We start from the raw sequence: 13,843 nt of genomic DNA, 5'->3' as shown, positions 1-13,843 counted from the left end.
TCACAACCCACTAAATTATTTCACATCCACCAATGGGCCATCTCTCACACTTTGAAAATCTCTTCCAACACAATTAGAAAGCATGGGGAGAATAAAAAATTACACATGTGCTTCACTTAATCCTCACGCCAACCTATAACCCTCAAACAGAGAGATGGCGCTGCAGAGTGGGTGTGCCAGGCCTGCCACCTGAGGAGACCTTCCACAAAGCTTGTGTTCAACCCCTCCTCAGTCCAAGGAAGGGCCTGCTGGGGGAGCAGTTCCAAGCCCACCTTTGACCTTTTAAAAATATTTTTCTGAAAAACAGTTAGCTCCCAAGAACCAATTTACACTGGTCTTAAAAGCCCCTGGGGTGAGGAGTTCAAGGGCAACTCCTACAGGCCTTCCTTCTCACGAGATTCCACAAGGGGCATTTCGGAAAGGCTCCCTCCACCAATGATGTCCCTGTCTATGCATGGCTGCAGCTGCCACCCTCAAGATGGAGAGCTCCATGATGGACTGAATGTGCCTCTCTAATAACACTAACACCTGAGGACCATGATGACGTTCACTGAGGTGAGGTGATGGTTACTGCGGTGACGGCCCAAAGGCATCTCAGGACAAAACCAGGTGTGACAAAGAACTGATTCTTGATGATGTCCCTTTAAAGAAGAACCAGCTTAAAGATAGGCATCCTTTCTATATTCAGTCTGTTCAGGCAAGCAGTGCCTTTGGATACAATCACAGTCTGTTTCATTTTAGAACATGCATTTACTAAGGAATACAAAACTTGCAATGTCTCCCGGGCAAAATGATACTTTACTTTCCTGGGATTTTACTCAGTATAAATGGACTTTTCTTCCTAAAATATGATGTCTTAAATGCCCATGGGCTCCTGCAAGTGATCAACTGGCACCAATCCAGGTCAAGACACACGCAGCATCACAGCAGTGTTCCTGACTTTTCTAAAGTTACAATTCACTCATTCCCATCTGTCAAAGTTGGGCATAATTCCCAGACTCTACTCTCATGCCCAAAAAAGAGAGATCATGTAAGCATCCCAACTCTTTTGATAAAAATTCCAGTAATATCTCCAAAATCTAGCATTTTTTTCCTGCAACATATTAAGCTATTTGAGGGTGAGCAGCAGTATCTCACATTGATGAAAACACATCATGCCATATCAAACTCTTAATTTCTTTATTTAGGGACTTCCCTTATTTAAACTTACTTTTATTTATTTATACACTTTAACCAGAGAACTCAACGCCGAGCACCTGTAGGTGCCTGCTTTCACTCGTCTATTAGGCAGGCGTCACGTGCACGGGAAGTCCACTGGGCAGGCGTGTTTCCAGAAGCACGGAGTAACACCCACATAGCAGACGCAGACGGGGCCTCCTCGTCCTTCCCCAAGGCGCTCCTCACTGAGCACATCCTGCACCCCAGCCTGTTTTGGTGGGAGCTCTAAATCTCCCTTTGATTTAAGCTTTCCTAAAATACGATGGGTGCTTTGAAGTTCAGATTTTACCCAACAGTTTTCTTTAGTATGACCATCGGAGAATGTGACGATCAGTCTTTCTGAACCAGTTCAAATATTCTATTTTCTATTACAGATGAACAAAATAACCTACGAGATTCCAAGCGAATAATTCTATAATGAGAAATACATTCCCATTTTAAGAAAATACAAATATTTCCATTCTTTGTCCAGTCTTTGCTTTTGGGCCCAGTGGGGAGACAGACAGGCACCTTCTAATGAACACAAACAAGAATGCACAGAGCTGAGGCCTGGCAGACCTGCATGGCTCCGTGGGGGGCGTTGAAGGAGGGTCATTCTCATGGACAGAATCAGGGAGAGACTAATCCTTGAGCAACACCCAGGAGAGCAAATATTTCAAATCTGTCAATGGCAATGCATGGCAACACAGCCCATCCTTGCAGGAGTTCAGTATGGCTGGGCTGGTGATAGTTTACACACACATGAGGAATTCACAGAGTGAGAAGCTGCTGTGGACCATGTGCAGGCAGGCCACTCTGGTATGTCCCAGTGTGTCCAATGATGTAACCCATTCACTTTGAGTGAAGAAAGCATGACCAAGTGGGAGGGTAGGAGAAGAGCATAACTGACGGGATAAACCTCCACACGCGTCTCACAATCTCATCCCTGGGAGCCAACTTAGTGACAGCACCTTCCATAACCGTCCCACTGGACAACCACACACTTGAGACCCGCTAAACTGTTACATAACTAGTACAGCTGAAACAAAACCAATTCATTTTAAATGAAAGGAAGAACCTTTTAAATAAATGAGAAACACAGGATCTATGACAGACAAAAAGCCCTGAGATCCATGCCAATAATTTTCAAAGAGGCAGAAACAGAATAAATTCTTCAAAAAGACGGTTGGAAAAAAAGATTAATAGGTAAACCTTCACTGAACTTAGAGCAAATACTATGTGTTCATGGAAAAATCATGAATGATTTATCTAATACAAATTTCGTTTTACCGTGAAACAGAAGCTGCCTTCTGTTCCACTTGTGTATGTACATACAACATACCAATCCTAACATTGCTTATCTCCAGCTTAAGCATTTATATTAAAAAACTATTTTATGTCAGATTTAATAGAAATGTTTTGATTTAAACTTTCAGATTCTTTCAAGTACATCTACATTTTAAATTGCTTGGATTTCACACTTAAGATAGTCAAATATTTGGAAAACAAACATCATTCCACCGGCTGCTCTAATCCATCTTAGTACACCCCCACTGTAAGTTCTCAATAAATATTTGTTGAACATCAAATTAAGTTTTGATTTTTGTAAATAAGCCACAATGAGAGATCCTGTAACAACAACTTCTCTATCAATTCTTAGAGGTTTTCATCCTTTCCTCACAAAAAGAAGGCCTTGCTGAGTTGAACACCACACAACCAACTCTCCCAGGAAGAAGTATTATATCAGGAAGGTGCTTGCTAAGGAGTCACAGCCCCATCACTGAGGCCTCTTGAGGAGAAGCCTAGGAAGAGAACGCGCGTGTCTGGGAAGTGGACTTGCTCCATCCACCACACTTCCATAAAGTGTCAGCCGAGAAAATCAACAGTAATGCTAGTGATAAAGGAATGACTTTTCCCTACTTGTCTATTAGAAAAGACAAAAAACGATAAAGCGTCTCACACTTGTAACCTTCTAAATCAGGGGTTGGCAAACTTTTTCTGTAAAGAGCCAGAGAATAAATATTTTGGGCTCTGTGGTCTCCTCAACTCTGCTGTTGTAATGCAAAAGCAGCTGTGGACAAATTGGAATTGAATGAGTGTGGCTGTGTTCCAATAAAACTTGATTTATAAAAACAAAGGGTTGGGGAAATAAAACCAAAGCCAGAAAAAACAGGGTTGGGGCAGAGAAGGGGAGGTCTGGAAATCTGACAATCCTTGTTCTAGCTCAATGCTAAAATAACCACAATGTGATTAAAAAAAAAAAAAGTACTGCACACTTGCCTGGCAATTCAAAAACAAAGAACAAAAAAACAAAAACAAACACCTTCATTTATAAAGCTCAAGATCATGTGAAGAGAACTTACTTTTCTGACACTATCTTGATATGCTGTTTCTTTGATCCAAAAACTATAATAAGTATAAAAAAGGTTTTGTTCTTTAAATAATTTGAAATCATTAAAACCAACAAAAGCAGGAAATGGTGTGGCGTACCTTTTTCTCTAGGGAATTGCTCCACTCTTTCAGTAAGTTGACATGCTGCACCGCGGAGCTGGCCTCGTGGGCCTTAATCTGCTGGTTTGTCCCCTGTGAGAACAAAGATGCAATGCATTAAGCCAACTTCTCTCCACTAGAGAGGAAAGACTAACAGATGATCTAAAACCAGCACTAAACACGAAGAGGGGAGACTTGCTCATGTGAAGCTAAGAGGGAATCTCCACGCCTTAGAAGGGTCATGCTCAGGGGCCCCTACCCTACTGTGTGCAGGTGAGGAGGCTGGCGAGGACAGAGCAGCTCAAAGACAGGACACTGAAGTTCTACAAGAAAAATCTCAAGTTCATGCTCTTCATTCCTCAAGCTTCTCATCAAGTGCCTTCTTATCTGTGTTTCATACTTGTAACAGTTAGAAATTAAGTTTTAGACATATTTTTGTTCCTTTATAATTTTTTTCATTAAAAATATAAATGGAAAATGTTTAGACATCTGCAGATACAGCTACATACTGTTACAATAATCTAGTTACCATGTAATCAAAGTAGGATTCTAAATAATTTACTTAAATAATGACTTAGTGAAATACACTGTATCAGAAAATGTATTGTTCCTCACTATTCTAAGTATACTTAGAAAGTTACATACAAAACATAAACAATCTACAGAGTACATAAGATGTAGACCATTTCAGAGTTGGTAATAAGCACATGAAATAGTACTTCATATATTTAAGGAAATAATTGGTATGAAAGCATAATTTGTTTTGATATTGGAAAATTAAGAAGCCACAGAAAGCATTTTAATGATCTCCAAAACATATACTCTGTACATAGAATATTCATATATATATGTTGATATAAGTGGTGCTATATAAAAACATATATATACACATACACAGAATGAATGGTACTACATACGACATAACGGTGGTGAGGGCTCAGGCTCATTAGAGACCAAAGCCAAGGGAATGCTATCAGTCATTCTCACTCTTAGGCTTTCTATTTTCTAAGAAAATACTAAGATGACAGTATCTCTGTACTGATTTCATAAAAATGTATTGATAATACATAAAATTAAATATAAAATACTTTAATTGTAATACATACTGCCCTTTGACAGTTTTAAGATCAAGATATATATTTAAATGAAAACTCAGTTCAAAATCACTAGCAATCTCAGACGTGTTAAAAAAAATAACAATAAGCTAGAAATAGGTTTCTCACAGCATAGGTGTGGCAGTGACAGAGACGTCTTCTCCACACTGTTCTTCTAGGAGGTGTGGCATGTAGATAAAATGTATTCATGGACACAGGTGTGTGATCCTCACGACTGTGTACAATGTGCACGCTGCTAAAACCACATTCAGTTTGATACTTACTTATATTCAAGTAACAATTTCCATAACAGTCTATCTAGAAACCCCACCATATGTCAGTCCTATTTGTCCCATTTACTAGCTGGTTTTAGATGTTGTAGGTCTCTTAATGTACTGACTCCCTTCTCAGCATAAGTGTCTATCTGATGTCTCGAAACACCACTGGAATGGAAAGCGAGCACCCACATCTGCTACATGCGGCTTTTGTCACCCATGCAACAGGGTGATTCGGTTCCATGACAAAGACTAAAAGTCCAGAACTTGCATGTTAAAATGTTAATATAATAACTTTTTCTCATGGCAGAATGTCAGTGACTGGGAAGGACAAATGTCGGATACTGACCTGAAAAATGCAGCCATAGCGCTTAAAACTACAGGTGCTGGGGGCATTGACACACTCTGACAAGTGTGCACTCAACTGCAACGGGAAAGAGACGTGAGTTGTGGCACAAACGTTTGCATGAAAATGTTCAAACATATTAAGGGCACAGATAGCATCTGGGTTGTACTATTACGAATGGTGTTTATCAGCTACAGGTGTGTATATATCATCTGCTTCCTAGACTTATATGCAGTAAATATACGGTATCATCACGTGTATACACATATATACACCAATATACAGAAATACATTTACTATAACATTTCTTAAATTTGCAGCTTCTTTAGAACAAATTGTTCAAAATGTGACATGCCATCTGCAGTGCCAGAATTTAAAAAAGAAAGGAAAAAAAAACATAAACTGAAATGCACATTTAAAGACTATAAACAAAAATTGCATGAAACACAAAAAATAGAAAGCATTCAGGATGCAACTGGGTCACACACCTAATATACAGTGCACAAAAATAAATATATTTTCAAAGCAAGCTTACACGATGTACCATTACTCTCAATACTTAAGATAACTGGAGATGAGTTTTTCCTTCTGAAAGACTTTTTTCCCCTCTGTATGGCCATAAATTCATGTAGCTTCTTAAAGACCTCTAAGGTCATTCTAACAACATGAAGCTTAACATTGTCATCTCTAATTGACAAAAGAAAATTAAGAGGGATTGGGAAAGGATAACTCATCTTGCAAGGAAAAACCCCTTTGTTCAGCTTAAATGCTAGCATATCATCAAATAAAAACCACTTATAATGCCGCCTCAAGAGAAAAGGGAATTGAAATGTCTACATTTTAAAAACAGTGTTATGCATTAGGCTAATATAATTTAAGGATACTCTCTTCTTTAGTGAAGAAGTTCTCATCAGAAAACTCCAGGGATAGATCTTATATACAGAAGACAATCAGACCCTGAATTAGGAAAGTGGGTGTGTGAGCACAGTGCACAGTGACCCTGGGAACAGGTTTTCCACGTGCCAGCCCACATGCACTCCCAGAGGCTCATGGGATGTGTCACTCTGGCAGGTGTAGTTAATTTCCACAATGTCTCCTCTGTCTACCAGGACAGAGTAGTAGGACAGAGGCAAGTGGATCACAGGACTGCTCGCGTCCTGCTGCAACTGCTAAAGAGGAGGGCTGAGGCCATGGGGTTGGCTTGAGAGACCCAGCTGACCACTGCCAAGGCCACCCTTGGTGGAAAGTCTCTGAGCCCGGCAGAGCCATGGTGGTCACAGATCTAGCAGCCTAGCACACTTGATGTTCCTCTGAACCCAGCCAGGAAGCTCTGGCTTACACCTGGAGGAAAGCACCCAATAGGTGTATTACAGGTGACAGGCACAGAAACGCAGCAGGAGACTATGCGCGCAGAAATTTCAACTTAAAAGTTTTAAAATACATTCTTTTAGTTCCATGAATATAGTCGTGGATCTAAACAGCTAATGCTCCTAACATTAAGATCGGGAAAATACTGAGTTTGACATTATTTTCAGTGCACTACTATAAATTTAGGGTCATACTTTTTCCTAAACTGGCTTTATTATCATTACTCTCAGTGCTCTACAGAATTTACAGGAGCTTTGGAACAGAAGCAAAAGCAATCTACAGACTAATAACACCTTTCACCAGAAACCCAAGATAATGCAAGTTTAAAGATTTTTTAAGATAAAAACAACGTAGAGGCAAAATGGAGGCAGCTTTTGTCCCTAATTCAGATAGCCCTGAGAGAGTAAAAATTTAGGAAAGTGTATAAAACCCTGGAAATTATTTCACCAGTCCAAACTCTTCATACATTCACTTTAACAGAGACTTTCTGGTTATGGAAATAATCTACATGCACTTCCCCACCACTCCTGGAGGCACGTTCAGGGCCCAGGGACCACTGTCACCAGCCAAGATCCTCCTGCTTCACCCAGCAGAGTCAACTTCCAGGGAGGACGTACCTCAGGTGAGAGTGGCTCTCGGGGGTCTTCTCAGCACCCTGTGTCCCTGGCCCTAGCCACACACAGGTCCTCTTGCTAAGTGGGGATGTGAGAGACTGACCCTGCCCTCCCCGATATACAGTGGTAAAATTCCAGAATGTTGAAAAAGGCTGAGGTGAGCAGACTCGTCAGATCAGAGCACCCAGGACAAAGGGCACCAGCTGGGAGACTGGGGGGCATGTGCACCACTGAGCCCACAGGTGCCCAGACAGCTCCCCGAATAGCAACCAAAGGGTCTCTAGGTGAGGATCGGATGCAAAAACATTAAGAATCCTGGGAATTTTTCCATCTGGATATATCCTGATCACATGAAGTTAATGCAAAATATACTTGCCTTAAAGAAAGTGTACCTGAGGACAGTTTAATACGCATGGCCTCTGGGAGGTTGCACAGGTGGCTTCCGGTAGCCCCTGAAATGTGGGAGCTGCCCCTGTGCCCACCTGCTCCCCAGCGCCATCTCCACACAGCATGCATGGCCAAAACAGCTCTTGAGTATCTCTAACTTAACTTATTTTCTTGAGATAACCTTACAGTAATTCCTGTTTTACAGATTTAAAAATAGGATTTTTTTAGAACCTTTTCAAAAAGTGTCACCTTTGCTTGCATTATAAAATAATCCCATTTTTCTCAATTCCTAATAATATTTTGTTCTGAATTTACCACTTTGTAGCATTTAATTGCTTGCTTCTGAAATTTCTGACTCCAAAAAATAGTATGGGGTTTTTCATTGTTTTTCTACTACACATATCACTACTGTGAACTGTGAAAACCTTTGACTTCAGCTATCAAGGGCAGAGTGGAGTCTCTTGGCACACTAGTCCTAGGACTGCACAAACGCCTGAAAAGGCCCTTACCTCGCTTCTCAGAAGGGTCTGCACACTGCACTTATGAGGGCAGGACACCACCACACAGGGACACTCAGTGTCTTCGTGTTTCTGGAGGAGAAAAAGAAAGCGTTGTCAACGTTGAAACATACAACCCGCCTTCCTTCAGATTCCACCAATGTCCCCACTGTCTCTATGTGAACTCAAAGGACACTCACATTACATTTGGATGAGACCTTACATTCAAATAGTTTGAGTGCCTCAAAATAAGGCATCTCAAAAGAGCTACTCAAATCTGACAAGTCAGGGCAACTTGTGGGAGCATGGTTGCCAGAGGTGGCGTGAACACAGCAGCTTCCCTGACACGCGTGCTCAGGTAGGCTTGGCCCTAACCAGCGTTCACGCCGCTGGCAGATGACAGGCCGGGACTCAGCCTGGTGTCCAGTCTTTGCTGGCTGGAGAGAAACACAGTTTTCCTTTGGCCTCTTAGTTTGGGGTCTGGAAATGACGTTTCTCAAATACCTGAAAACAGTGTGATCTACTCGGTATTTAAGTTACTGTCCCGAAATCTTATCTAAATTATCTTTAGGACATAGAAAACATTGATAAATTTTGGTATAACCCTTCTCCGGATGCGACAAATTTCAACTTTATAGAGCCTGGATGATGGCGAATGTTCAACCCAATGCCAGAGGCACCTAACGGGAACGTGTCCAGTGCACCTGTCCACAAGCAAAGCGAGGGCAATAACTCCCAAAACATCAAACCCAAGGGCCCTGGAGAGCACCATCAGACACATGACAAAGGGCCACTGGAGAGAGATTAACACAGGCAGAACCAGAGAGGTAACTGCATGCTACACAACACAACTCGTGGGAGGAGAGTCTCCTGTAGGAGGCAGCACTAAGCAAGAAGGAAACCTGTTTCCTCTGTGGCCCTGGGACTCTTCCAATTCCCCTAATCTGGTTTTTCAGATCCTGTCTGGGACTCCACAGCTACGCTGTTGTTCACTTGAACAACGAGGGGAGCACTCGCTGAGCACCTCAGTCTGCCTGGGCAGGTGTGGGCCAAGGACGGTGGCCTACCTCTGAGGAGGCCTGCAGCCAGGCACCAGTCAGCTTTCTTTGGTGTGTTTTTAAGTCTCTTGTCTCTAGGAGTGGGTGCACTGTGGGTCTGCAACAGCTCAGAGATAACACCTACAGCGCACAGCTGCTCTGCGCCTGGGCTTGGTCCTGAGGGCAAGTCCATTCAGAGCTCAGGAGAAGGCATTTGACTGGACTGAACCTGACCAGGAGGCTTCCCACAAGGGGGTACCACATAGGAGCACCAGCTTTCCATTCTACTTGGCTGTGCTCAAATTCCCTATGAGTTCTCGGGTTTCAAGGCTTTCTTTGCCTTGCAGTGGGAAACCTCGGACAAACGGCTTCACCTCCCTGCCTTACTTGTAAACGAGGGAGTGAACAGACCTCCCTTACAGGGGAGCTCTGAGGACTGAGTCAGTCACGGGCCTGGAGAGGAAGCTGGCAAACGCTCCAAAGATGCTACCCCTCCTCCCTGAACCTGCCCTTGATCCACCTTCATTCACCAGGCCAGGCATGCGCAGGGTGCTGGGGTGAGCCCGACAAGGACAGCTAGAAACACACACAAATAGACAATAACCACTGCGGCAAGGGGACAGGGAAGCTCAGGGCGCTGGCAGAGGTGATGGGGGTGCCCAGAGGGGGAGCTCTGCAGAAGAAGCAAGGGTAGGGGCAGTGGGAGGGCAGGGCAGGGGACTGTGGGAGGTGGGGCTGGGGGTCGGCAGGGCCAGACCAATCAAGATCTTTGTGTATCCTTGCAGATCTGTGCAAAAATATCTGAACAATAAGTTTCTAGAAGTAGGCTTTATAGGTATCAGAGGGTACAGGTATTTAAATGGGATTTTGATAGATATTACCAAGCTGCTTCCAATAACCCTACACAAACACACTCCCACTATCTTGAGAAAGCATGCTCCTGCACCCTTGTCAATTCTATCAAACTTTTCAATCTTTGACAATGTAAGAGGTGAAAAAGGCAATGAGTGTGATTTGCAATTCTTTTCTTTTTTTTGAGGACGATTAGCCCTGAGCTAACATCTGCCGCCAATCCTCCTCTTTTTGCTGAGGAAGACTGGTCCTGAGCTAATATCCATGCTCATCTTCCTCTACTTTATACATGGGATGCCTACTACAGCATGGCGTGCCAAGCAGTGCCATGTCTGCACCTGGGATCTGAACTGGCGAACCCCGGGCTGCCGAAGCAGAACGTGCGCACTTAACCGCTGCGCCATGGAGTCGGCCCCTGCAATTCTTTAATAATGTATGGTTAAGAATATTTTTGATATTTACTAATCATTTATATTTCCTGTGAATTGCCTTTTCATGGCTTTTGTCCACCATAGTGAGTTGAATAGTGACCCCACCTCCCCCTCCAAAGTTCACGTCTACCTGGAACCTCAGAATGTGACGTTATTTGGAAATAGGGTCTTTGTAGATATAATTAGTTAAGAAGAGGTCACACTGCTTTAGGGTGGACCCTGAATCTATTGACTGGTGTCCTTATCAGAGAAGAGGACACACAGCAGGAAGACTCCATGCGAACGTGGCGGCAGACTGGAGTGATGCAGCTGTAAGACAAGGAACGCAAGGATCGCAGCCACCAAAAGCTAGGAAGCGGGAAGGAAGGAGTCTTGTCTAGAGCCGTCAGAGGGAGCACAGCCCTGACAATACCTTGGTTTTGGATTTCTAGCCTCCAGAACTGTGAGGGAATGAATTTCTGTTGTTTTAAGCTGCCAACTTTGTGGTACTTTGTTACAGCAGCCAAAGGAAAACAACACACCCATTAAAAAAATTTATAATCTATTCGTATGTAAGAACTCTCTGTATATTAATAAAATCAGTCCTGTCTATAAAATTAAATACTAACTTTGATACATACACAGAATGGATGTAACACAGATGTGAGTCATAAAGCATAACTACACAGTGAACACCCACTGGGGACAGGAACATAACTAGTAACTTCCATCTACCTGCGTGTTCCTCTCCTATCTCCTCCTCAACTTTCCCCAAGGAGTAACCACTAAACCACAAACCTGAATTTTGTGTTTCTACTTCCTTTATGTAGAAAAAAAGTTTCATTACACAGATATGTGTGCCAGACAAAATACTGTTCCATTTTGATTGCTTTTGAATTTTATTAAAGTCTACCCTATGATTCCTCTGCAACCTGGCTCAATACTATGCTTCTCAGTCTGACCCATGTGTTGCATACAGCTGTGGGTCCTCAACTGTCAGGCTGTATGATAGTACTGTCATATATTTTCCCTGCCACATCACACACAGTCCCCTGTGTCCACCACAATGGGTATGTCCATTCTCCAGCTGATGGACGTTTGGGTTGTTTCCAGATTTCCGCTGCTCTGGTTATGCTTGACCATACTTCCTGGTAAGTATGTGCAAAAGTCTTCTCTCACATCTAGGAAAGGAACTGCTAATTAGTTGAGTACATGAATGTTCAACCTAATAAAATATTGACAAACTGTTTTCCAAAGTGGCTGTACCTATATATACTCCCATTAAAATATATATTTTCCCGGGGCTGGCCCCGTGGCCGAGTGGTTAAGTTCGCGCGCTCTGCTGCAGGCGGCCCAGTGTTTCGTTAGTTCGAATCCTGGGCGCGGACATGGCACTGCTCATCAGACCACGCTGAGGCAGCGTCCCACATGCCACAACTAGAAGAACCCACAACGAAGAATACACAACTATGTACCGGGGGGCTTTGGGGAGAAAAAGGAAAAAATAAAATCTTTAAAAAATATATATATATATATATATATTTTCCCATGAGATCTTTATAATTCTGACTTTTCACAAATGAAAAGAACCGTTTAAAGAGACTGATATTCAATAATTATTCTAGACTAAATGTAAAAGAAGCGATTTTTTCCTGATACTTTAAATTATGCTGGCCTATAGATTAAAAAAAAAGAACTTGAAAACAGCTGATATAATGCCAATACCACGATTAACACACAGAACAGAAATTCTCACATGAACTGCAATGGTCCAGAGTTTCAAAGCTTTATCAATCTATATTTCGTCAACATTTGATGTATCTGACATCAAATGGCTCACCTGGGGCTTCAGGTCTGCCTAAGTTAGACAGGTCGCTCTTTCTAAAAATAAACTAAACGCCTGAGGATGAGACTGTGTGTTAGAGTTAAAAGAACAAGACTAGGGAATCGAATCATGCCACTGACGGGACAGGAGGCCAGGGCAAGTCCTGGAACCTTCCTCAGCTGTAAGGAAGTGACTGTGCAACTGTCTTGCTAGTGCTAAGGGTTTCAAGAGTCAGGGGAGGGTGTGCACTAGCTGTGACCTCCAACAGGCATGCCTCGTACAATCATTACAGGCCCTGACAGAAAGGAAAAACGGCTTAAGATACATTTCAGTATCAACACCTTTAAAACAGTTCAAAAACAGTTATCATCACAAGAGTGTAGTAAGATTAATAAAGAATATTAATTTACACAACTCAGGTTCCAAACTTAATCATCATTTTCTATGTCTACACCTGTTATGTCTCTCTCCCCTGTTTGCAGTCAACAAATGTAAGACCCAGATCAACTCAAATGCTGTCTCCTCACCAAAGCAGGTTAGTTAACTGGCCCTTCCTTATTGGTGCTTTCTTCCTGCACAGTTACATTTCTTTCCGAACTACAATGTATTCAACAGTGTATCCAAGCATCTCCCTCACCAGATCATGAAATGAAGGGAGGAGACTGTCATTTATTCTGTGCGTCCTGAGCAAGTAGCTCAGGGTCTGGTGCCCAACAAGCACTCAATAAATATCTTGTGAATCCATATACTATGTTATTATTTTATTTTTTGCTGAGGAAGATTAGTCCTGAGCTAACATCCGTGCCAATCTTCCTCCACTTTACATGTGGGTTGCTGCCACAGCATGTCTGGCGAGTGGAGTAGGTCTGCACCCAAGATCCAAACCCACAAACCTGGGCTGCTGAAGTAGAGCTTAACCACTATGCCTTTAAAACCAATCTCTTTACAGCCTCATTTGGCGTTCAGAGTCAGTTACTCACGTGATGTTTAATTGACACATTCTACAATTCCTTCTCAAATGAAAATTAATTCCTGGATTCTATTCTTCAAATAAAGGCAACTGATCTTTGTAAAGTGTAACTTTGATAGCAATATACTAACATGCATAAGGTTTGGAGTATTGCTCATTACGTACATGTCTCATTCACTTCAATTTAATTACTGAAGAAATTATTCAATTATGACAAATACTACTGCTACTTTCCAAAGGGGATGGTATAGTTCTTAAAAGTTTTTAATAACTGGAAATGTCTAGAATCATACAGGAAAAAGGTTTCACAATGGAAGAAAGTGACAGGCATAGGAAAGTTATATAAAGTGAGGTAAATATGGGGATTATAAAGTAGAGCTCATCTCATTTCATACAGAAACACAAAAACTTTTTCCTAAACTCTGGTCAATAAAAGTGGATGGATGCTAGAACATCTATCAGGAATTTGACTGTGGCCCTC

At 42.2% G+C, this 13,843-nt stretch overlaps 1 protein-coding gene across 3 annotated transcripts in view; it reads right to left on the bottom strand.

Moving 5' to 3' along the window:
• Positions 1-13,843, bottom strand: part of TRAF3 (TNF receptor associated factor 3) — a 109,703-nt gene that overhangs the window by 12,919 nt on the left and 82,941 nt on the right. For 2 of the 3 annotated variants that reach the window (XM_023627716.2, NM_001301218.2), the window contains 3 exon segments: positions 8,281-8,361; positions 5,406-5,480; positions 3,688-3,780 (listed from right to left, as the gene is read on the bottom strand). In XM_023627716.2, coding sequence (XP_023483484.1) covers positions 3,688-3,780; positions 5,406-5,480; positions 8,281-8,361 — 249 coding nt within the window. 3 annotated transcript variants of the gene reach the window in all.

This window comes from Equus caballus, chromosome 24 (genome assembly GCF_041296265.1).
Source record: "Equus caballus isolate H_3958 breed thoroughbred chromosome 24, TB-T2T, whole genome shotgun sequence".
Classification (NCBI taxonomy): domain Eukaryota; kingdom Metazoa; phylum Chordata; class Mammalia; order Perissodactyla; family Equidae; genus Equus; species Equus caballus.
The sequence above is the reverse complement of the archived record's forward strand: the minus strand, read 5'-3'. Positions and strand labels throughout refer to the sequence as shown.